The sequence below is a fragment of the Zootermopsis nevadensis genome, unplaced genomic scaffold (assembly GCF_977971745.1).
Source record: "Zootermopsis nevadensis isolate Lab colony 2312 unplaced genomic scaffold, Znev_1.0 Znev_ptg000016l, whole genome shotgun sequence".
NCBI lineage: Eukaryota > Metazoa > Arthropoda > Insecta > Blattodea > Termopsidae > Zootermopsis > Zootermopsis nevadensis.
Window position 1 is genome coordinate 12,897,227 of NW_028259148.1, and position 22,392 is coordinate 12,919,618.

Genomic DNA, 22,392 nt, shown 5'->3' on the forward strand with positions numbered 1-22,392 from the left:
GACCTATCTGAACTCTAAAATTAATTCATACAGTGACAAATTGAGTTGTGCAATGAAAACGCTGATTTAAAATCCTTGTACTACATCTAGTTTAAACACTAACTTTCAAATGCAATGATGTAGCATATTTGGCAGCTAAAGTGTAGCCGCAGTGAGAAGCTAACTGAGGATTCAAGGACCTGATCACCATCCAGGGAGTGGTAGCGGAAACAGGGCAGATGGATAAAAATAAGAGACATACTGCCACCATCTCTAATTTGTCAAATTATGTCAGGGCAGGAATGAAAAATGGGACATAAAACTATATCAAGAGAGGAGACCTAATTGCCCAGCAGTAAGGTACTGGGCATCTCTGGCAAAGGTCTAAGCTTTTTTTTTTAAAAAAAAAAAAAAGATTCAGCAGAGATATCTCTGCATACATTTCGCTTCCTTTGCTTCTGACAATAACTTATTAATCTGAGCAATAATAAGCTTCCAACATGACTGCAGCACCTACTTTAAGCTTCAACAGTCCTCTGGCCTCATAGACGTCACATCTCAGAAATGGGACAGGCAGGACCAGAAGGTGAACAAGACCATAAATGACAACTGTCTCGAGATTATCAACAACAATTTTGTCATAACAGTTGTGGACCTGCAAATAGGAAATTTGGTGAAGGAAGGAAGAAGGATAAAGTGGTTGGTTAACGGGTTAAAACTCAACTAAACTATGTTCAATTGAACCTAATATTTGATAGTGGTTTATTTATATACTTTTACTTGATTTAATTATGCTTTCAGCATATAGACTATACAGTGTAGGATGAAAGAATGGCAGTGAGTAATGAATTGGAAAGGATGTGGAAGGAAGCAGTCATGGCCAAATTTAAGGTACTATTTAGGGATTTGCTTGGAGAGACTGAAGAAAAGCACAAAAAACCTCATTCAAGATAGCTGGTCTCTAAGCCAAGATTTTAATCTGAGACCTCCGAAACATGAAGCAGAAGAGCTAACCACTCCACTAAGATGTTCAGTATTTTATAGTGATATTTCCTCCATCCCCAATATATTCATTACACCACAACAACTCATATGCCAGACCTTACCAGTGACAAAACAGTGTCCATTTGAAAGTGTCACAGACATTAAGCCAAAAATGTGTGGTCCTCCAGCTTGGGGGTTGTTAGGGGACTAAGAACCCCTCATCATAAAAATTTGTTACAAAATGTCAAATGTTACAAGGCATAAATGGTTATATGAGGGGCAGTCAAAAAGTTCCTGGAACTGTGGTATAGCACTGTAATGGTAGGACATATGGCAACGCTTACCTAATCACCTTCAAAGTAGGACCCTTGCGTGCACACACACTTACTCCATCGATCCTGCCATTGTTGGAAGCACCGGCGGAAGGCTTCATTTGGAATCTTCCGGAGTTCGGCCGTCGCATTCGATTTGATGTCCTCCATGGTTGTGAAACGCGTCCCCTTGAGGCCCATTTTCAGAGTAGGGAACAGCCAGAAGTCACTCGGAGCAAGATCCGGAGAGTATGGTGGTTGGGTGATCACGGGAATGCTTTTCTCAGCGAGGAATTGCTGCACAACCAGCGATGTGTCGAATGCGACAGCCGACCTCCGGAAGATTCCAAACGAAGCCTTCCGCCGGTGCTTCCAACAATGGCAGGATCGATGGAGCAAGTGTGTGTGTGCGCAGGGGTCCTACTTTGAAGCATATTTCTTGAAATAAGTTATTGCGAACGTCATCCACTTTAGTTCTGAGCCATGCAGGTTTCAACATGTTTTTAATGTTTTGCTACTTTTCTAATCTCCAAAAATCAACATATCGTAATACATTTACAGTGACAAGTACAGGGACTTGCACAAGCAAAGTAGTGTTGAACAAACATGATTGTATTAACAGCTGAAATATATTGTCCTGAAGTGCCACCAGTGAAATGTGATATTGCAGTAATGCAAAAGACACTGATGGTGGTGTTGTGTATTAACAAAAAGGAATTGCAAGTGTGTGATTAACAGAGCATGATCCCACAATACAAGAAAATGACAACTTCTCTAAAATGAAGAGCATTGATAATAAACGGCAAGGTTTCTCTCAGATATACGCTTCCTGATTTTAAATCTACAATATTCAAACCTGTGGTGGGTTGTTTGTATCAGAAGACCATCGAGATGACTGATCACTAGGCTTGTCTTCCTGGATATTCCTGAAAACATTAAGACATTTTAAACACATTCAACCTCTGCACCTGCTATATTATAATGTTGAAATATTTCAAAATGGTAAGCAAATGCAAACCATACAAATTCTACGAGAACAAATATATACATAGGTGTGTCGAATGACAGGTTAAAAATGAATATTTTCTGTTGTCTAAATTGACAAGACTACATACATTGATAAAATACTTAAAAAACATTGGCTTAAAACGGACATTGATCATATTCCCTTACTCAGGTACATATGTGGACATAAAGCTGGAACATTTGTGTATAGTGTATTCTAGCTTCTTCACAACATCTTGTTTAAAGGCCGCCATGTTTTGAGAATTGACGGTCGCTTGTTAGGTTCGTTCCATATGACGGCAGTGAAAAGTCTGGACCGGGAACCATAGACATGATCCGCAGATCTACGTGTTGGAATAGGTATGAAGTAAAATTACCTTCAGCCAAGGATGCCATAGGTCGGAGATAACCGAACCAAGATTTTAAGGATGTTGATGAAATAAAATACAAAGGTTTGAAAATAAAATTAACTTTATCAATGCCATGAACTTTTCTCAATATCAAAAGTTTTCCTTAATACGCAATATTTAAGGTAACGGAAACGTGTTATGACAAAATAAAATGCCATGACAATTTCTGCCACAGGGAATTTAATCGATTTACTGAAATGAAGTTTAACCTACTGATAAGCTTACGCAGAGGCCCATTTTAGCACAGATAAGAGCATGTTAGTGAGCTGTGTAGATTGTCTAAGTATAACCCATTACGAAACTTCGCCAGATTTTAAGTTCGTATAGTGGTTTCTGAAATAAAGGTGTTAAAAAAATACATGTCCGAGGTTTTCATGTAAAAACTCCTTTGATAATTACCCAGAGAATCATTCTAGAGTTCATCGTAAACGTTATACATTTCTTAACCATATATAAATACACCTCACAACTTGCTTTCGAGTTGTCCCAGTATTACGAATGTTGTAAATTAATTGCAGAAAAGTAGCATCTGGGATTTGTTTGAAACGTGTTGGTAGTGTCGCCCACTTACTCCTCGCAAAATATGCAAAACAATAGTGGGACTATATGAACTTTGGAAACTAGCAAACTTTGTAAAATTGCACTTTTTTCAGGTTTAGTATTGTATTATTGTACATAAACATAACTGAGCAATGTGTGTGTACGTACAATACATCAGAATGTTAAATTCATGGCCACTGGAGTGAAACTGAAAGATTTAGCAAGTGACATGAACTTAGAACTTGGACATTAAGTAACAGCAGAATCTGATAACAGAATAAAATGACATGGAACACACTAAAAATGGTGACCTAAAAAATAAATAAAAACTGAACACCTGAAAAAGTAAAGGGTCCAGAGAGAGTTGGTGATGCTTTCAGTGGTGTCTAACAACTGCTGAAAGTTTAAGTTTGTGTCAAGTGGGGAAAGATGATGAAGTTTCATTTTTAAATGATTAATTTTCAGGAAATTCCAGCCACTGCTATCTGGAGTTATTTGTTGCAGAGAATCTCTTCATTTAGTGTATTAGAAGACACTTCTACCTACGAATGGCTGACCACAGTAACCTATAATGTCGCTTAGTATAACTGATGCCAAGCAGGCCAGTCTAGGTCACCTGTAGTAAGATGGCCAGGTTGACATGATTGCCTACACCTGTGGTCACACTGCAAGCGTATTCATGTGAACTGGCAGGTTCACAGCTTTGTAACAGGTTACAGTGCAAGAAAAATTAGAGCATGTATTGGTTAACATCACTTGTGTTTTCAATTACATGAAGAGATGGATACTGCCAAATTAATTAATCTTGTATTCAGTGGAAATAAAAATTTATCAGAACAGAGGTTTCAAGGACGTTATAGCAAACAGTTAGTGAAGATATGAATGTTTCAAGTAAATGTTACTATTTGTTTATTACTTGTTCCTTGCTACATCAGTACAAATTCTACATTTATGTATACTGAAATAGATTTAGCACAGATTATTAGCAAACATCAAACTGCTGAATAATTGCCCCTTCATTACTATTATAATATTCTTTAAATGTCTCTTATGTTACAAGCCTGTTGTGCTGACAATTATTTGATTGCAGTGTGGATGTGATATTTAGATTATAAATACCTTCTTTCTCAATTATTTAACAAGCATATGCACTTTTCAGTTAAATCAGCTTTATCTGGTTCAATTTAAGTATATTTGAGTGAACTCCATTTGGCTGCAATTATACTGAAAGCACATTCCACTGATTTCTGGAGAGTGCAGTTATAGGTCTCTACTTCCTTTTGAATATAAAAATTAATCCGGGAGGCATGATTTTTATGGCATATGTGGATGACATCGTAGTGAATGGCCGATCTATGGGAACCCTAAATGAAATCCAAATGCAAATGCAGACTGCAGCTTCAGTTATAGGACTGGAAATTAAAATAAAATGGACAGAGCTTTGAAGAGGTTGATAATATTAAATATATAGGGAGCTGTAATTACATTTCTAAACAAGGTGTAAGCTGACATAAAATAAAAAATAGTAGCTGGTAATAGATGCTACCGATCCACTAGTAATATATTTGATACCAGATATATATCTCAGAATACAAAAATAAGAATATATAAAACTATTATAAGACCAGTAGTATTTATATGGCAGTGAGCACTGGACAGTAACTGGGAAAATGGCATCTAGCCTGATGACATGGGAAAGAAAGATCTTACAGAAAATATATGGACCAAAATGCGAACAAGGGGTGTGGAAAATGAGGACTAACTTGGAACAGCAAAGACTGGTATGGCTGGGACACATCAGAATAGATGGAGCCTGCATGGCTAAAAAAAGGTGTTCTTCTCAAAACCTGGAGGTAGACGTGATATTGGAAGACAGAAATGAAGATGGCTGGATGATGTTGAAGATGATATAAAAGCCCTTGGTATAAGACAATGGAGAATAAAAGCTCAAGATAGGTTTAGTGGATGGCTGTCAAGAGGAAGGCTAAGGTTAAACTAAAAGGACCATGAAGCCACAGAATAAGAGTGAAAATCCTAGATGCATTAAAATTATATATTTTTTGTCTGTATACAGACAGTTCCATTTGGCTTAAGATTAAAATGGAAATGTCAGCATATCATTTAAAAGAGTGTTTGGCCTGAATATGATACATTATTTTGAAACATATTGCCAGAGAATTTTTTTTCCTGAGCTTGTTTGTTTCCATACTATAATTTATTTTATACTTTCTCAATCTTAACTTGATCTACCTCACTTTTCATACACTTTACCTTACTAAGTTTCTTAACATAGTTAACATTATATTAACATATTGTATGCACACAAAATATATAATCACTGTCTTTAAAATTTTAAAAATTCACTCTTAAGTCTGACACTGCAGAACTTTGCTCATTTCTTTCCATATTTCAATTTGTTTTTAAACCTTTTTGGATTTATTCCATATGCTCTCAGACGTGCATCTGAAATGGCAGGATTGTCCTGCTTTGCAGATTCATCACTCTGTCTATAAACCTTGTGGAATTTCTTTCCAGAAATTTCCTTATGATTAGGTTTCTTACACACCAGTGGAACTAATTGGATCTCTGCAGGTGCTTTACAACTGAATTTATTTATTTTTTCAGATTTGGTATTTTTCTTCCTTGCCTTTTGCGAATTTAAAGACTGGTCAGTTTCTACATTACCATTTTTAAGAGATGAGATCAATCTATTTCCACTGGCAACTTCACCACTTTCTGTTTTGTCTGTTCCATTTGATTGCACGATGTGATCATCCATTACTCTCTTCTTCTTAATGCCATCATGTAATTCAACACCACAATTTGTATGCTTTCTGCGTTTCCTCTTCTGCTTCCTCTTTGTTTCTTCATTTTCAGTTTGTTGCCTTGAAGGTTCTCTGTAATATAAGTAATGTAAATCATGTCTAAGTATAAGGTAGCTGAATTACAGCTAAAATTGTTTAAATGAGTTACGAATTTTAGATGATATAAAGAATGACTGCAGGCACCTGTTGAGCCACACCTCAAATCAATTTAATTTTCTAAGGCTAGAGCAGGGCGCTGAGAATATTCTGACTTAAAAGGAAGTAATGGGAGGCTACAGAAAACTGCATAATGAGGAAGTTAAAATCATTTGGGAGACTCAGGCATACATGGAAGGATAATATTAAAATGGTTATGTTGTGAACTGTATTCAACTGACTCAGGAAGAGGACCAATGTCAGCTTTTAGGAGGATTCTACTCCATGTGGTTCATTAAGTCACTCATTTTAAAGCCTCTGATCCTTATCTTGGTACTTATCACACATTATTATTATTATTATTTAGTGTTCTGTCTGACGACAGGTCCATATGAACAGGATCCTTCCATCCTTTTCTCGGACTGGGACCTGTTCATATACGTTCTTGGCAGATGATCCAGAAGTGGTTTGCCATTGCCTTCTTCTGTGTGTGAATGGAGTAATTGTTGGGATGCCACGGAGGAAAACTCCGTGTTGCCTAGACCACGGCCTTGCCCAACACAAGTTATAAATTCGGGCACCGCCGGGAATTGAACTCGAGACCCCAGGATTACAAGGCCAGCGTTCTAACCGCTAGACCACCATGGCAGATTTTATCACACATACTAGTAGTAAATTATGACTGTTTCCAGGATGCATGGCCTTCCTTCATTATGTTACACACTAGCACCCCATGAAATATAACTACCATTATACAGGTTCCGACAAACAGTGCGGGCTGTGGCTGCTGGGCCACTGTGTTGCATTCTTTCTAATGTGTCAATTACCCGTAACAAGCTGTAATACTGACATTTCTGAACATTTCACGAGGCTTCAAATACCTCTCTTTATAAATAAAATTCTGATTACAGATTTATTGGCTTCAGTGATGGTGGAAGGCAGTTAGTTGGAAGACCAGTGTCAAGCACACTATACCTTAATTTTCAAAGTAAATATTAAAAAAAAATTGTGAGTGAATAAAATATCGTGGCAACATTATTAATTTTACGTATCAAAGAGTATATTATTTTTATGGGCTTCAATTTTAATGTTATGATATTAAGTACTTACTCAGAATAAAGACTGTGGAAAACTTTCCTTTTCAAATTCTCATTTTTTGATTTACTATCATATGCATGGACATCATATTTCTCAACATGTTCAGGTCGGTGTTGGACAGCTTTCTTAAGGGAACACCACTGATTGAGCTCCCTGTCATCAGCTTTCAGAATCTGGAATGGAAGTCACAGTACAGCCTACAAATTATAGGAGCATGAATGAGGTATCACCATAAAGCTCACTCACTTCACCGATTCGTACCTCATCAAGTGAGAGACCAAAACTGTTTGGCATAACATTTCTGTACTTAAATCGACAAGGCAAATCACCAATGATATCTTCAAAATCCAGCTTGTAATATTCATCAAAATACTGGTCAAACGTTTGATTGGTGGAATCAAATACTGGTTTCTTTACAGCAATGGCCTGTGCAAATTTGCTCCATCTTTTGCCTTTCTTGTTTCTCTTAGTTGCTTGGATAAGTTCATTTTGTAATTGGTTGGCAGGATCATAGTCACAGTCCATCTGGAAACAAATCACAAATACTTTTATCAGACAGAGATCCATATTAATTAAAAGCTTATTTTTCATATTTACTGTTCTTTCATGTTAATCAGCAAGTCATATATTTTGGCTGGTTAATGAACTTAACTATAACTTGCGAACATGCAATTTCTTATAAAAATTTGTGACACACAGGTGTGTAACACTGTACCAGACCAAATGTTTCTGATTGTGGTAGATATAATATGTCCATATTAATCAGAATTTCCCAGCCACAGTAGTGAGTTTATTAAAAGCATTAATTCAGGCTTTTTCTTTTAAAAACAAATTACCCAGGTCATACAGTTTTATTTAACTTACATTGAAATCAGGATCTTCACAATGTGGTTCTTCATACTCATTCTGGTGACTATCTATTTCATCTCTTCTTCCATTCCATTCATTCCAGTTTTCTGAAACACTCGAATTAGTTATAAACATCCTTATACGAGGTGCGATCGGAAAGTTTCAAGACTGTGTCAACAGAGGGCGAACCGGATGTAGTATGAGCTTCTGCCGCTAGGGGGTGCGGCCTACATTCATAGTGAATCAGTGTGCCAGCCGGCATCATCGAATTAGCATTTGTTTCTTAGTTACGGGCGTTTTGGTAGTGCATTACACCGACCCTCCTGCGATTTCGGAATGGCGTGTGCATCAAATTTTGCCAAAGACTCGCCAAAACGGCTACGGAAACCTATGAAATGCTAAAGCAAGCATTTGGGGAGTACGCAATGGGTCGTGCACAAACTTTTGTGTGGCATTCACGTTTTAAAAATGGCCGAACCTCTGTCGATGATGACGAGCGTTCTGGACGACCATCTTCGAGCACAACGCCCGAAAATGTTACGAAGATTCGGCAGGCCATTCACGAAGATCGACGTCGTACCATCAACGACTTGTGCGACATTGTTGGGATAGGCTATGGGACCTGTCAGCTGATTCTAAAGGAAGAACTCCACATGCGACACATCCTGTCTGAGGACCAGAAGCAGAATCGACTTCTCGTTTGTCATGAGCTCAAAGATCTTGCAAGAACCGACCCCAACTTCCTTTCTAAGCTCCGTGTGACTTCTTCCTCTTCCCAAAGATGAAAATTCAGCTAAAGGGATGGAGATTTGAGACGATAGAAGAGATTCAGGCAGAATTGCAGATGGTGCTTGACAGGCTGACAAAGAAAGATTTCCAGGGATGCTTCCAGGCTTGGCAGCAGCGCTGGGATCGTTGTGTTCACTCCCAGGGGAACTACTTCGAGGGTGATGGATGAATTTAATACCTGAGATAAGTGTACGGGTTTTTATAGGCGCAGTCTTGAAACTTTCCGATCGCACCTCGTAAATGCACTTCAAAGGAAAGTAATAGCATGACAGAATACAGAATTCTTGACTGACATTTAAGATGTTGTAAATGACTTATATGACGAGTCACCTTACACAACGATTAACAAGGCATGGTGTTTAAAACGCCTTATTTTCAGTTTTCATGTTTGCTTCTCAAGACCACTGCAACCAAGCAACAACTACCTATATTAATGTATTCTTTGCACAAAACAAACATATGTAATAGAGGGAGGTTGTCTGCATGTTTGATCCCTGGACGAATTTTGAAGAAATCTAGTCCCGGAAGTCAACACTGCCATGTAAATTTAATTGGTTTGCATTAGGCGAATATAGAAGCTACTTTACATGAAGTTCAATAAAAACTTCATGTCTTCTTAGACGCTATATAGTATAAGCTACCGAAAAGTGTCGTTAAATAAACTATAAACAAATAAATATTCACAGGTTTTCTAAAAGTATCCTAGTTTACAAAAAACTCTCAGATTTACAAAATTCTCTTCTAAAATATTTTTCATGATGAATAAGTTATTTAACAGAGCACAAGGAAAACAGTTTCTCATTCTGCTGAGCTTATACAACAGTTCACGAAAACTGGGCCATCAAAAGAATAACATTAGTACAGAACTGTAGTTTCCCACAAAAACCAGCATCTCAGATTTTACCTTATTCTTACTGGCTCATACAGTAGATCAGTCTGTAAAGCAGAATTACATGGGGTTGATTCTTGGTAGGGACAGATTTTTCTCTTCACCACACCAACCAGACTCGCTCTGGGGCCTACTCAGCCTCCTATAAAGTATCAGGGGCTCTTTCACTGAATACAGAATGTGTATGTGACCGCTCACCTGCATCTAGTTCCGAGGTCTAAAACGTGAGTAACTTTATCTCCATGGCCCCCAATATGCCTTCAGGTAGTTAAAATATAAAACAACTTTATATTTACGATTTTCCACAGTTCCTTGTTCCCAAAGAAACCTTAAGATTTATCATATATTTGATATGGTATTTATTACGGTCACAAATTGTTAAGATTCCAAATAAATCTTAATTTGGAACAACAAGTTTAAAAATGAATTAATTCAGTTCTACACTCACTCCTGGTACATTCTACTTACCTATTTCTAATTCTTCATCTAAATCTGGAAACTCTGGCTTTTTATTTTCATCTCCATCGTAGAACTCGTGATTAAATAACTGCCTCATACGTTTATCATGTTCTTCTGGGTCAAAATCTCCTTCCAGATCTTCATCCTTTGTGTCACAGAATAGGCACGTGAATTTAATAGTAATACCATAGCTAAAACTCATTTGTATGAAATAAACAGAAAGATCAAAACCATAAGTGTCTATGACAGTAAATGTTCGAAGGATTTTGGCTGTTGTTCTTAACCCGTCGACGTGGTAGTTTAAATACCCCGCATATACTGCTGTCGTGCTGTTCCTGCGGTAGTATTTTTTAAATGCGCGTTTAAATTTTGCTGTAAAATACTCTTTTTTCCATAACTTTTGAACTATATGAGATATAATTATGAATTTTTCACTGAAATCCTCTTAAAAGATGGTTTTATAATCTTACCTTATAAGATGAGATGTGTGAGCAGTGGAAGCAAGTCGATTAGAAGTTTAGTTTCAGAAAAAACGGAGTGTACAACAGCCGGTTCTTTGAATAGTAAGATCTAAGTGTAGGCTTTTGCACAATGCCCATCAACATAAATAGAGCCAAAAGAACGTAAATTTCGTCCACTGTAATATCTTGCCTCTTCCTAATCCTAGAGCGAAATGTGAGAGGATTGGCACTTTTTGATATTTCTTGCTGAGCATATCTGTTGGTTTGATCAGCAATGTGCTGCACAAGTGCTATATCGAAAATATTTTCGAATAAACTCACGACATCTAGTTCAGCAGTGTCGAACTGGGGACCACATACATTACAAAATGCTTCTCGTGAAGCAGGAAATGAGTCTATATTTTCCCACAAAATCTTGTTGGAAACCACACCTGCATGTACGATGTCGTCCTGTCGACCACGTCTACCATTATCACAATCACTATCGCTAAACACGACAGTTCCCGGTGTCACAAACTGTGTGTAATCAATGTCAAATACACTATCATCGTCCGAACTATATTCACTTATACTATCATCTTCTAAAACTTCATTTAAAACTTGTATTTGGTCTAGCTCCGTCAGAGGACAACTAGTCGAAGGGAGAGAGCCCTTGTAAACTACTTGGTCAGGCGTTTATTTTTAGACTGTCCCTTGCAGGTCATTGGAATGTCCCACTGTTGCCACATGTATACACATAGAGCTTTATTTCCACAACAGGCGAGAACAAACCTCATCGCGCTGGCGTTATTTATTCCATACTTATGGGCGTTTTAAATTAGGCTTTGAGGCTCGCGTGTTTATACGTAAATCCACAAGAACTTTAATTTAAATGCCCGCGTGTGTACACGTAAAACCACGTCTGAGGGTTAAGCACTCAACTACTCAACAGAGAAATTATGAAATTTTGTGATGACAGTGATGAACGTTGTACTGTAATTTTACCTGCTGTTCTGTAAGGGCGTGAATGTTTCTCTTCGCTCTAAAGAAAGAATAAAACTGAGAGGCATTTGGTATCACTGTACTGAGAATGTTTGGATCTCGGACAGAAGTACTAAAATGAGGATGGAGAACACTCATAATTATGAGCTTTGTAATTTGTACTGTACTGTACTGTCCACTGAAAATTATTAGTTTGATCAAACTTCTTCAAAAATGGTTTATCTATTCTGAAGTTGTTTCATGTATATAGACAGAGCAAATTGAATAGATGATCCAGATGAACGTGTTTAAAAATGAGAGTGCAAGAACAATGAGCCATGTAATGCAATGTGGAATATTAAAATATGGCTGAACTTGTTGAATGTAAAGTGAATTTTCTTTTGAAAAGACATACCTTAAAACCGACTACATCATTGCCTGTGACTTGTTTCAACTTTTCTATCTTCTCTATTATTTCCTTCCTTTTCAGTGCTTTGAGCCTCTTTAACTCCTCTCGCTTTCGGGCTTCTTCCGCTTCCTTCCTTTCTTTTATTTCCTGTCGTTTCCTTCTACGTCTATCATCACGTTTACGTAGAGAATTTTCCATTGTTCGTGGATATCGCTTGATCTAGAAGAAAATAATTTATATCTTATAATATTTTCCCACACACTTAAGCAGTGTTATCCTGTGCAAAGTAGCTGAAAGGCATAAAAATGAACTAACAAACTCTTTGTCTGGTTCTTCATAACGAAAATTGAACTTGTGTTCAAATTCTTCCTGTTTCTCGATGGTCTTCTCATCTTCAGAAAAGTTCTCATCAGAGTCATGAACAATTTCATCATACGTTGGTACATAGCCATCATCTTTACTGGTCACGAGAAACCTGACAAAAATAAATATCAATTACTACAATATCTTAACAAGTTTGTCTGAATACAACAAATCTTACATTTCACCAACAAAGACAACCTTAGCTGCTTGAGATACACAAATTCAGTTATACACTCTAGAACTTATACATAAAACACCCAATTAACAAAGTTCAAAAACTGCTGTGTTCACAGACTTATGTTGTCCTGTACAGAATCTAAAAAACAGATATAATTTCTTTTCTTCTTTCATCCAACAACGTATTATTCCTTTTATAATTCCACGCTCACAAAATGAACTGCCATTTAATTTGTCATTCTTAACCTCTATCTTCCTTGCTGCATGTTTTCGTGCATTTAATGCAACCTTTAATTAGCTCTGCCGCGTGAAAACTTGCTTTTAAAATCTGCTAGTAAAGGTGCATGAAGTCATAAATAATAAAGATTTAAACAATTTAAAATTCTAGTGCAGACCTTTTTCTTGTTATCTCCTTTATGTAAGTTTAGTCTTGACCCCTTCACTGCCTAACTAGGTCTTGTCTTGGCTGTGCTACTCCTCAAAGCACCACAAAATACACAAATTGATGTCATACTTTGTGCAATTAGTAAACATATCTCTTCAATTGGTCTCCTCTAGGCAAGGCACTCTAGCACAGTGGTATTCAACCTAGGGTACGCGTACCCCCGGGCGTGAAATTTAAAAAAAATATTATTTTATGATAAACACTGAATAATCAGTAATGTAATTTATTTAATTTATTTTAGATGTAGATTATACGCTATGTATAACTTGAATTATACACCAACAACTTTGGGGGTACAAAGTTGAAGAGAAATTATATCTGGGGGGTACGCAAATGAAAAAAGGTTGAATACCACTGCTCTAGCAGACATAGCAGGTGGCCAATCTACAAGATGTTGAGGGTGAGGAGGACACCTCACAGCAGACAAGGGTAAGTCTACTGTGTGATAATCTTGCACCACAGGATGAAACTGTTCAGATTTGTGAGATCCAAGAAATGGAAAACTTTTTTCTTAAATTTCCAGTTTTGGCAGCTGATGGAATACTGTTTGCCATCCTCTCACTCTTGTCCACATAGCCCATATGTTTACTGCAGTCCTCCAATATTGCTGGTTTTATGTCATTTCCATGCTCATTATAAAAATTGCCTTCTGCTGGAGGGCTGTGCATGTTTGTCAGGATATGTAAATTTCTTTCAAAACTAATGTTGCCACGTCACCTCTCACCTTAACCCAAATGTCTCCCCTTTCAGTCTGAGTCTTGTGGCAAGCCATTGTGATTAGGTGTGACTGTCCCGCTGCTACTAATTTTCTTCCTAGTCAGATCATCAAGTAAGTCTCGGGAAGAAAGGAAATTATCCGTGTACAATTTATGGCCAACCCCATCAACCCTTTTGCAGAGGTCCCTAACCAAAGCATGTATAGCTGTCAAGTCCTTGTCAAAACGTTTTTTGTCTTTCCCTAAATAAACCTTCATGTCATAAGTATAGCCTCCTGCATTGCAAAGCTTGAAGATTTTGATTCTGAAACAGTCATGTTTCTTGGGAATGTACTGCTTTAAAATTACCCTCCTTTTGAATTTTAGAACAACTTCATCCGCAACTAGATGTTCAGAAGATATTTTTCATACACATCACAGAGAGTGTCAAAAACAGTCCCAAATTTTCCATACACGGTCATAGTCGTTAGCTTGCTCGTCAATGCCTGTATTACTGTCTGTGAAGTGTAAGAAAAACTAAGAATGTGCAAGAACTGGTCACATTTCACTGTGCTGCTAACATGGTGTGGAAAAACTGTTCAACAGTCAACCAGGAGTCCCTAGTCTGTCTATAATGTCATGTCCCATTTGAACAATGATCCCTAGAAACAAAAACATCCTGGAATTGGTGATGTCAGGGACTGGAAAATGTCCGTCATCAAATCTGTCTAGGCACTGGTGATGTTAGTTTGTCTCTTCCACCAGCAGAAGAATAATTGCTGGAAAATATAGCATAGAATGCTGAATCAGGTGGAATCCTCGTTCACACACGGAGCTTCGTTGGATTTTATTTTCATGGCTTCACCAAAAAAAGTACTGAAATCCCTTATGTCATGATGTTCTGGCATTTGTCACGATTATGGTTGCCCAATTTCCTCGTCCTCCTCATCTTCACAGCCCTTGTCATATACAGCATCGTCTTCCTCATCTGTACAGCAGTCACAATTGGTATCACATATTAGATGAGCTTCAGTTTCATCAACCTCCAGTCAATGTCTTGATGCAATGGTGAGATGAAACGAAACTGTACATAATTCCTCTGTTATGAGCTATGTATGAATGAGCAAGGCTTGTAAAATTTCCTTGTGAGAGACTTCTAATCACAGCTATGATGACAAAAAAGGAAATGTCCCTCTGAGAAATATTGGCCTTGAAGGCTGCATGTCATCTTCATCTCCAGATAATATAGGCAAGATGTGGGCCTTCACGGACGAAATCAGTTGAAACTGTGGATGCAGCACCAACTGCATTCTCTCACATAAACAATAATAGTGATCACTGCAGAGGCAGAAATCTGAGAAGTGCGTGATTTTATAATACAGAACCATAATGTGAAGAAGAGAGTTCTTTCTTCAAAGTGAATACAAAAAATTTAAAACAAAACAAGTATATCACTTTTGTAAGACTTGAGGTTCTCACAGCGGTGAGTATGAAGATATCCGTCTTCTGGGTTGTTGCGCTGTGTAGTCTGGTCGATGTTAACCAACGTTTCAGAGGTCATACTGCCTCCGTCATCAGGGCGATCTCCCTGATGACGGAGGCAGTATGACCTCTGAAACGTTGGTTAACATCGACCAGACTACACAGCGCAATAACCCAGAAGACGGATATCTTTATATCACTTTTGTTTGGTCATTTTCTGATCTGACATTATACTATGTGATACTATGACCTTTCTTATTGCATTCATCTTTCATACAAATTACATTAGTTACATATTTTTTAATAACATACTTAAAACTAAAACTCTCTGCAGCCGCTGGTATTTCAGTTATGGGTAACTGCATACTACGAACAGTTAAATACCTACAAGCTTAAACCTACCTTTTATTAAGAATGTAATCCTTAAGAAATAATTCATCAGAATCAAGTTCTGGATCATTCCAATAATCACGCAAATATTTAAGCTCTGATTCTGTTTTCTTATCTGAAAGTTCTTCTTTCTGGCCTTTCAACCATTCCCCGAAATCTTCCTCTTCTCTTTCCTGCAACACAGGTGACATGAACAGATCTCAGATTGATGAAATGGCACTCAAAACAATCTGGTAATACACATCTATCCAAAACTTAAATGCACAATCATGAAAAGCAATCAAAATGCTTAATCCTTTCCATCAGCATTATAGAAACACCTTACTCAATCTGTACATTAATGTTTCTCAACAAAAAGAATCTCTGATGACAATGATACGAGGCTCGTCCACAAAGTAAGTTTCCCTGGGGCCGTTTACAGAAACAAAACACAATTTCATGGAAATATTTATTGTAACAGATACAGCAAGTGTCCAGCTATTTTTCAACATATTCGCCACCGGAATTGAGACATTGGTCATACCGTGGGACCAACTTTTGAATACCTGTGTCGTAGAAGTCTGCCGCCTGGGATTGGAACCACTTTGTGACAACCATCTCCGCCTCTCTGTCATTCTCAAAACGCTGACGCTGACCGGACAGGAATTTCTTGAGGTGTAGGAAAAGATGGAAATCACTGGGAGCGAGGTCCGGGCTGTAGGGTGAATGATTAAACACCTCCCAGCTGAACTCCTGCAGGAGACTTGCTGTCTGTCGAGCCGTGTGCGGCCTAGCGTTATCACTGACCGCACTTCACAGTCGGCGGGAGCTGGAATAAGAACCTCCATCTTCAACAGCTGCAACGATGCTACTGTGAGAACGCGGGAGGTGCCGTTAGTGCATGCGCCATGCTACGTCATTGCTCTATCACGTACGCACAGTCGCTTCGCGCAATATAAGGTTTGCTAGCTGTGGGACGAGTGGGAAACTTACTTTGTGGACGCGCCTCGTAGAAAATGGCTTAGGCAAAAGTAACAAATGCCAAAACCAAGAGTAGCATCATCCTCACTGCCATGTAAACCTCAAATATCACAAAACAGATGTCATAAAAAACATATGAATGATTGTCCCTGTGCTTGAAACATTAATACTATGAAAATGGCTGTCTTCTGCGTTGTAGCGCCATGTAGTCTGGTAGAAGTTAGCGTTTCAGAGGTCCTTGCTGCCTCCAACAGGGCGATAAGTAAGCTGCTCACATGAAATCGTGACGGAGGCAGCAGGGACCTCTGAAACGTTGCTAACTTCCACCAGACTACATGGCACTACAACCCAGAAGACAACCATCTTCAGACTTACTGTTGCAAAAACCTCAAATCCTACGCAAATAACTAGTCTTTATTTCAAGCTTCTTGCTATGTAACAGCTATAATACTGTGATAATATAATTAATATGTCTGTAGATCTAAAGCTGTGTTTAAGACCACTAATGATCTCTACCATGGCCCAGATGAATCCAGTCCAGTCTTCAATTTCTGTCTCTAAAACTACATCAGGAATTCATTTTCAGTTCATTAGTGTTGTTTAAAGAACAAACAAGTCCTTCTCCTGTCCTACCCAATATACTTGGCAAAGACCAAAATCTATTGTATGAAGTGTGAAATTAGCAGTTTCTTTTAAATCAATTATATTTAGGAGCATATCTGAAAATAAATCTAATATACACTTTAGTACAGCTGGAGGTGTATGTATGCACTGTTGGGTGTGCTAATTGTGCCATGCCATGTCAGAAATGTTTTGCTGTCCTCCGAAGAGATAACCAAGATACCATGTGTTACAATGTGGCTGTAGGAGACCTAGAAGGAATTAGTTCAAACAAGACTGGAAAGGTGTTATCCAGTGGTCCCCAACGCGGTGCCCGCGGGCGCCATGGCTTTTTTGGGTGCCCGCGTTGTTACGGAAAGAGGTTATACTGAATAATGAAGGCCGTTCAACCATGAACATTGTGTAATCAAAGCACAGATCTCGACTTACTGACGCCCAAACATCTTGTTCATGCTTGTAAGGTTTTTTTACATGCCGTAAATCTACGACATGGGACCGCCAGCTTTACTTCCCCTCCGAAGGAAGTTGTGCTATGGATTTTTATCACCCTTAAAAATCCATCAACCTCGGCCGGGTTCGAACCTGCAAACATTGGGTCCAGTGGCAAGCACGCTAACCACTAGTCCACCGAGGGTGACAATCCCATCCCCTGATCCTGTTATTTCAACCCTGAGAACCCTGAGAGGAAGATCACCAGGCAAAAATTAATTATGGCTCACTGCTCCGTCTGAAACTAAATGTTGGTTGCATACCAACCATAAATTAAATTGTGTACGTACTCTGCCAAGAGCTATACGTACCACTTCTGCTTCCGTCTTGTGTCGCTTTTGAAAAAGTCCGCCCCACATTTCATTACCTTCATCATCAGAATCCCTCAATGCTCCTCTCAGACTTTCCTTAATGAGATTCTCCTCTTCAACTACCGTTGGTGATTCTGGCCGTAATCTTATACTGCACTTACTGTCTTCATTCTCTGTTGGGAAGACATTCTTCACTACATATAATTGTGCAACGTGAAAAAACGACATATATGCTTAAGGAATTAAATGTACGCAACTGACAAAAGCAGAGTACGGCTATCAACTGTATGCTTAAATATCACAGATCTAATTTCCTCATAAATGAAATTCTGATGTTTTAACATGAATTCAGAGGCATAAAATCTGCCTTTTTCAATTGTTCCGACTTTGACCACCAGCACTGCAGTAACACGACATTCCTCATGCCCTTTTTAACATAGGATATTCAAAATATGTTCTTTAAGTAATGCAGAATCCACATCATATTTAATTTCTCTGTAACAATATCAACTTACCATCATCAACAGGCTGACCATCATGCTCTAATATAAGTTTCCTTTCGTAATCTCTGAGGAACAATTGCTTCTTATCACTTTTCTTTACGCCAACAATTTGTCCTCGTTGTTCTGACGAACTGGTATTAGCAAAAAATGAAACCTTCTCATCATATATAGAAGGATCTTTTTTCTTTAAACATGATAATGTTTTAAAGAAATCTTTTTCTAATTGCTGCGTAAGATGTCCCGCATGCTCATCTTCTTCAGATGAACTGGAATCATCACTAGACTTGTAAGGGACTGTTGCTGATGCCTCTCCATATCGATCTTTCACTGAAAATAGATCATCAATCATACTGTTAAAAAGACAACACTACAAATGTGTACCATCTCATCCGTGATAAGGAGACCAAAGATCAACTGTATTCACTGTTTGCATGACACGCATAATATGGATGCAAAATAGGCAGGTCATGCCTTGACATTCCAGGTCTCATTCAATAGTTCTTTATTAGATTTGGTAATGGGAGTATAAATATTTAAGATTCTCACACAAATTTAATCTTCACCTCAATCAGTCCAACAAAAGTCAAACAATTTTTATTTTCACTGGGGGAAAAAAAAGAGCACACAACATGAAATACACCTAAAATGTATAACATTACACTCAAAAATGTTTCAAGATTGTATATAATTAATAAAATATAAAGTGAAAATAATTTACACCTCTGTCTAGTGAAGTGTTAAGAAAACTACACTGTTCATGATGCTGGAGAACACACAAAATTCCACTTGTTACTAACTTATGTCTTAAAACCTTGCATACCATGCAGTGTATTGATATATAAAATCATGCATACAAACAAAAACAATTTACACTTTGAAAAGACACTTAGTGCCAAACGTGTTTCAACCTCAAGAGTTCAAGAGTGTCTTTTCAAAGTGTAAATAGTTTTTCTTTGTATGCATGATTTTATATAACTTACGTGCTCTTCATCAGTCATTCTTACAACCTTCATGTTAACTACATACAACACTTCTAAGAACCAGAAACCACCAAAATTGCACTGACTTTTCCCTCCTAATATTATTCAGTATTGCCAACCATGAACTTCTATCACAGTACTTCTCAACCTTTTGGTGCTCGCAGCTTTCTTTTATTGTATGAAAATTCAAAATTATCATAAAAATGGAAAACTAATTACTAGATTACAGAAAATTATGTGTATTAACGATTATTTAATTTCTTAATTTGCATATTTAATTTCTTAATTTGCATATTTAATTTCCTATAATCATTCTATTCAAATATAGAATGAGCAAACAAACAACTATTAACACTATAAATGATGCTAGTGCCAAACACATTTCGACCACAAGAGGTCTTCATCAGTGGCAAAAAGGGAATTAATTCATGTAATCAAAAATGCTTTTAAAACAAATCATGAAGTTGAGATAATTACAAAACCATAATAAGTAACACTACACTATATTTTGGTTTCACAGGAGTTGTACTCTGCACTTAGCAATAGCTAGACATCTCACAATTGGTTCATCAAAATCCAATGTGTTGTGTGAACTCATTTCAAATTTGATTGTAACTCTGACATAAAAAATGAAAAAGGGCTCCATTGAAAAACAGAAAGTAGCCCTGACATCATCATAACAACGATTTCATAATATTTTACTCTGTAACGTATACCCCATTCGACTCTACATTTTATTTGAAACATTTTTTGTATACGTTAAAATGAAACATTTGAGGTCGCAGACAGGTGGGGAGCCTGTACACAAATTGTGCTAAAGCTCATTAATGCATCATAAATTATTACAGTTTTGGGCATAGATATAAGGGCAATCAAAATTTATAATTTACAGATAATTCGTGTTACATAGGTTACCTCTTCACGATAACACCACGCATGAACTGCCTATGTAACTTTCTAAGCTTAATTACAACGCTCAAAGTCTAAACTACTGATCACTTACACTTTTGAAATTCTTCTTTCTGCCTCCACGAATTATAGCGTCCTGCGTAACTTTCATTAATTTCGATTTTCACCTCAGTATCTGAATCATCCCCCAACAACATTGCTGCTTAGAACCCACAGACAACTTACAAAACTAGTTCAAGCAACGACCACGTGTCACATAGTCTCACAGATAGGTACAGATAATACTGTGTTGGTTGTTGATAACCTGTAATACAGTTTATATCCAAAATCAAGCAAATCTTCAGGGTTAGAGCCTTCGTCAAGGTTCTGCAACACAGTAGTAATTCGTGGTCCAGCATATTGATATACATTTCTTATTTGTTCGTAGTTTCCTTCCCATTTGCATAGTTATTGTATTTGAAAACCCTTATAACTACGTCATAACCGGTACAGAATACTCTGACAATGGCAGCACTATAGATCACAGAGAACGAGAAACAATCCTAGCCTAGCCCGACCGACCACTCGTTTAGCCAGAAAACGACGACAAGGACCGAGAGATTCCAAAGAGGTGAACAAGACGTTGCGTCCAGAGGCAAAGAGCGGATGTAGTAACTGAAAGAAAAATGATGATGGGATACCTCCTGCAAGTAGCATAGACGCTACTATTAGCATGTCAGGGTCTTCAATCAGGACGAGAATCCCAATTCCGCAAGCACATCCCCTCTAATGGTTTATAAAACATCGCATTTCATTACCTTTGTGGTTGGATGGTTAATACCGCGGCTTCTCATCGCACTGATGATGGAGGCAGCTAGAACCTCGAAACGTTGGTTAACTTCTACCAACTATACTAAGCTACAACATGAAGACAGACATCTTCGTATTCAATGCAGAAAGAATCACAAGTCCTACAATGTTTACTTGAAGGAAAAAAATTCTTGTGAAAGTACTTAATAAAAAGTTGATGATGTAGGGTTTGAGGTTTTAACGGCGGTGAGTCCGATGATGGTTGTCTTCTGATTTGTTACGCCATGTCTGCTGTGGCTGGTGGAAGAACAAATACAAAAAAACTGGGGTAACTAGGACTAGAAGAGGGATAGGACTACATGACACACTATAATAAATCTTGTGAAGCATGCTGAAATTGTAAGGAGGAATCCTTGTTAATACGGTGCTCCATGCTCTGACTTGCGATTGTTTACTGGTTGGCGATTTTCTAAGAGCCATATGTACAGCAGACACTAGGTGGTGAGTTGGATGTAATAAATATTGACAGAAGAGTGGGCTGCAATCCAGTTGTTTACAGGCACTTTATAACCATACACAACTTCTAAAGAGATTTTAACTCACATGCTATAGTTCTCTGGATACATGCCACTCTCCAAGACAAATTATTTAAGTTATGCATCAGTGTGAAATGCTTTTGTTTTTAAATATCTATGATGGAGGATACTACATATCACGTGGCAGCACTAAGAATGCAATCATTGCTCTGAAAGGCTGTAGTGGTTTTCTTGGTCACTTTCTATACTATTGTTTTTTGTGTGAGGAACTTCACAGCCAAGTGAATGCTAACTCTGATTTCATACAAATTTTGTTCTATTAATACATGATGTTGAATTTTTGTTACCTATATGTCAATATGCCAGTTGTTCTTACTTTACTGACAAGATGCTGAGTAGAATTCTTCAAACACCTCTTAGCAGAGGTACACTTTATGTAAGATTCATATAAAATCATCTTATCCTCTACTGTAAACTTATTCATGTTCTACACAAAGGAAATTTTGTGCAACACTGACTAAGATGGTGAAAAGAAACATCTCAAGACTCTGTCAAGAGGTGAATCCTAGTCATAGCACCAAATAAGCTATACTGGTTTTAAAATAAGAGTACAGAATACAAAGAAAACTGTGTATGCAT

The 22,392-nt window shown here is 37.7% G+C and overlaps 2 protein-coding genes and 1 long non-coding RNA gene across 4 annotated transcripts in view; 1 reads left to right on the forward strand and 2 right to left on the reverse strand.

Moving 5' to 3' along the window:
* muskelin (muskelin 1) overlaps positions 1 to 2,587 on the reverse strand; it is a 25,581-nt gene extending 22,994 nt beyond the window's left edge. For both annotated transcript variants that reach the window (XM_022075885.2, XM_087349695.1), the window contains exons 1-2: positions 2,448 to 2,587; positions 2,131 to 2,200 (exon numbers count right to left, since the gene is read on the reverse strand). In XM_022075885.2, coding sequence (XP_021931577.2) covers positions 2,131 to 2,200; positions 2,448 to 2,533 — 156 coding nt within the window. In that variant the 5' untranslated portion in view covers positions 2,534 to 2,587. The remainder of the gene's footprint in view (positions 1 to 2,130; positions 2,201 to 2,447) is intronic.
* Positions 2,588 to 2,591: 4 nt separating this feature from the next.
* Positions 2,592 to 4,070, forward strand: LOC147873780 (uncharacterized). Its single transcript, XR_015535340.1, has 2 exons — positions 2,592 to 2,731; positions 3,695 to 4,070. It is a non-coding gene; the product is annotated as an uncharacterized LOC147873780 (long non-coding RNA).
* Positions 4,071 to 4,121: 51 nt separating this feature from the next.
* On the reverse strand, positions 4,122 to 20,886 carry LOC110835556 (protein KRI1 homolog). The gene is made up of 11 exons (XM_087349694.1): positions 20,523 to 20,886; positions 18,552 to 18,866; positions 18,037 to 18,209; positions 15,668 to 15,828; positions 12,419 to 12,578; positions 12,110 to 12,322; positions 10,283 to 10,418; positions 8,152 to 8,243; positions 7,549 to 7,812; positions 7,300 to 7,460; positions 4,122 to 6,126 (listed from the first exon to the last, which is right to left on the reverse strand). The coding sequence occupies exons 1-11, from the start codon at positions 20,623 to 20,625 to the stop codon at positions 5,622 to 5,624; spliced, it is 2,283 nt and encodes a 760-aa protein (XP_087205820.1). The 5' UTR covers positions 20,626 to 20,886; the 3' UTR covers positions 4,122 to 5,621.
* Positions 20,887 to 22,392: the final 1,506 nt, after the last annotated feature.

Excerpts from the sequence above, each read along its gene's own strand:
- LOC110835556 (XM_087349694.1), bottom strand. The coding sequence starts at position 20,625 with ATGTTGTTGGGGGATGATTCAGATACTGAGGTGAAAATCGAAATTAAT. Across the intron at positions 18,210-18,551 it reads TGGTCAGCCTGTTGATGATG|AGAATGAAGACAGTAAGTGC; the intron begins GTAAGTTGATAT and ends TCTTCCCAACAG. Across the intron at positions 6,127-7,299 it reads TTCCACAGTCTTTATTCTGA|AGAACCTTCAAGGCAACAAA; the intron begins GTAAGTACTTAA and ends CTTATATTACAG.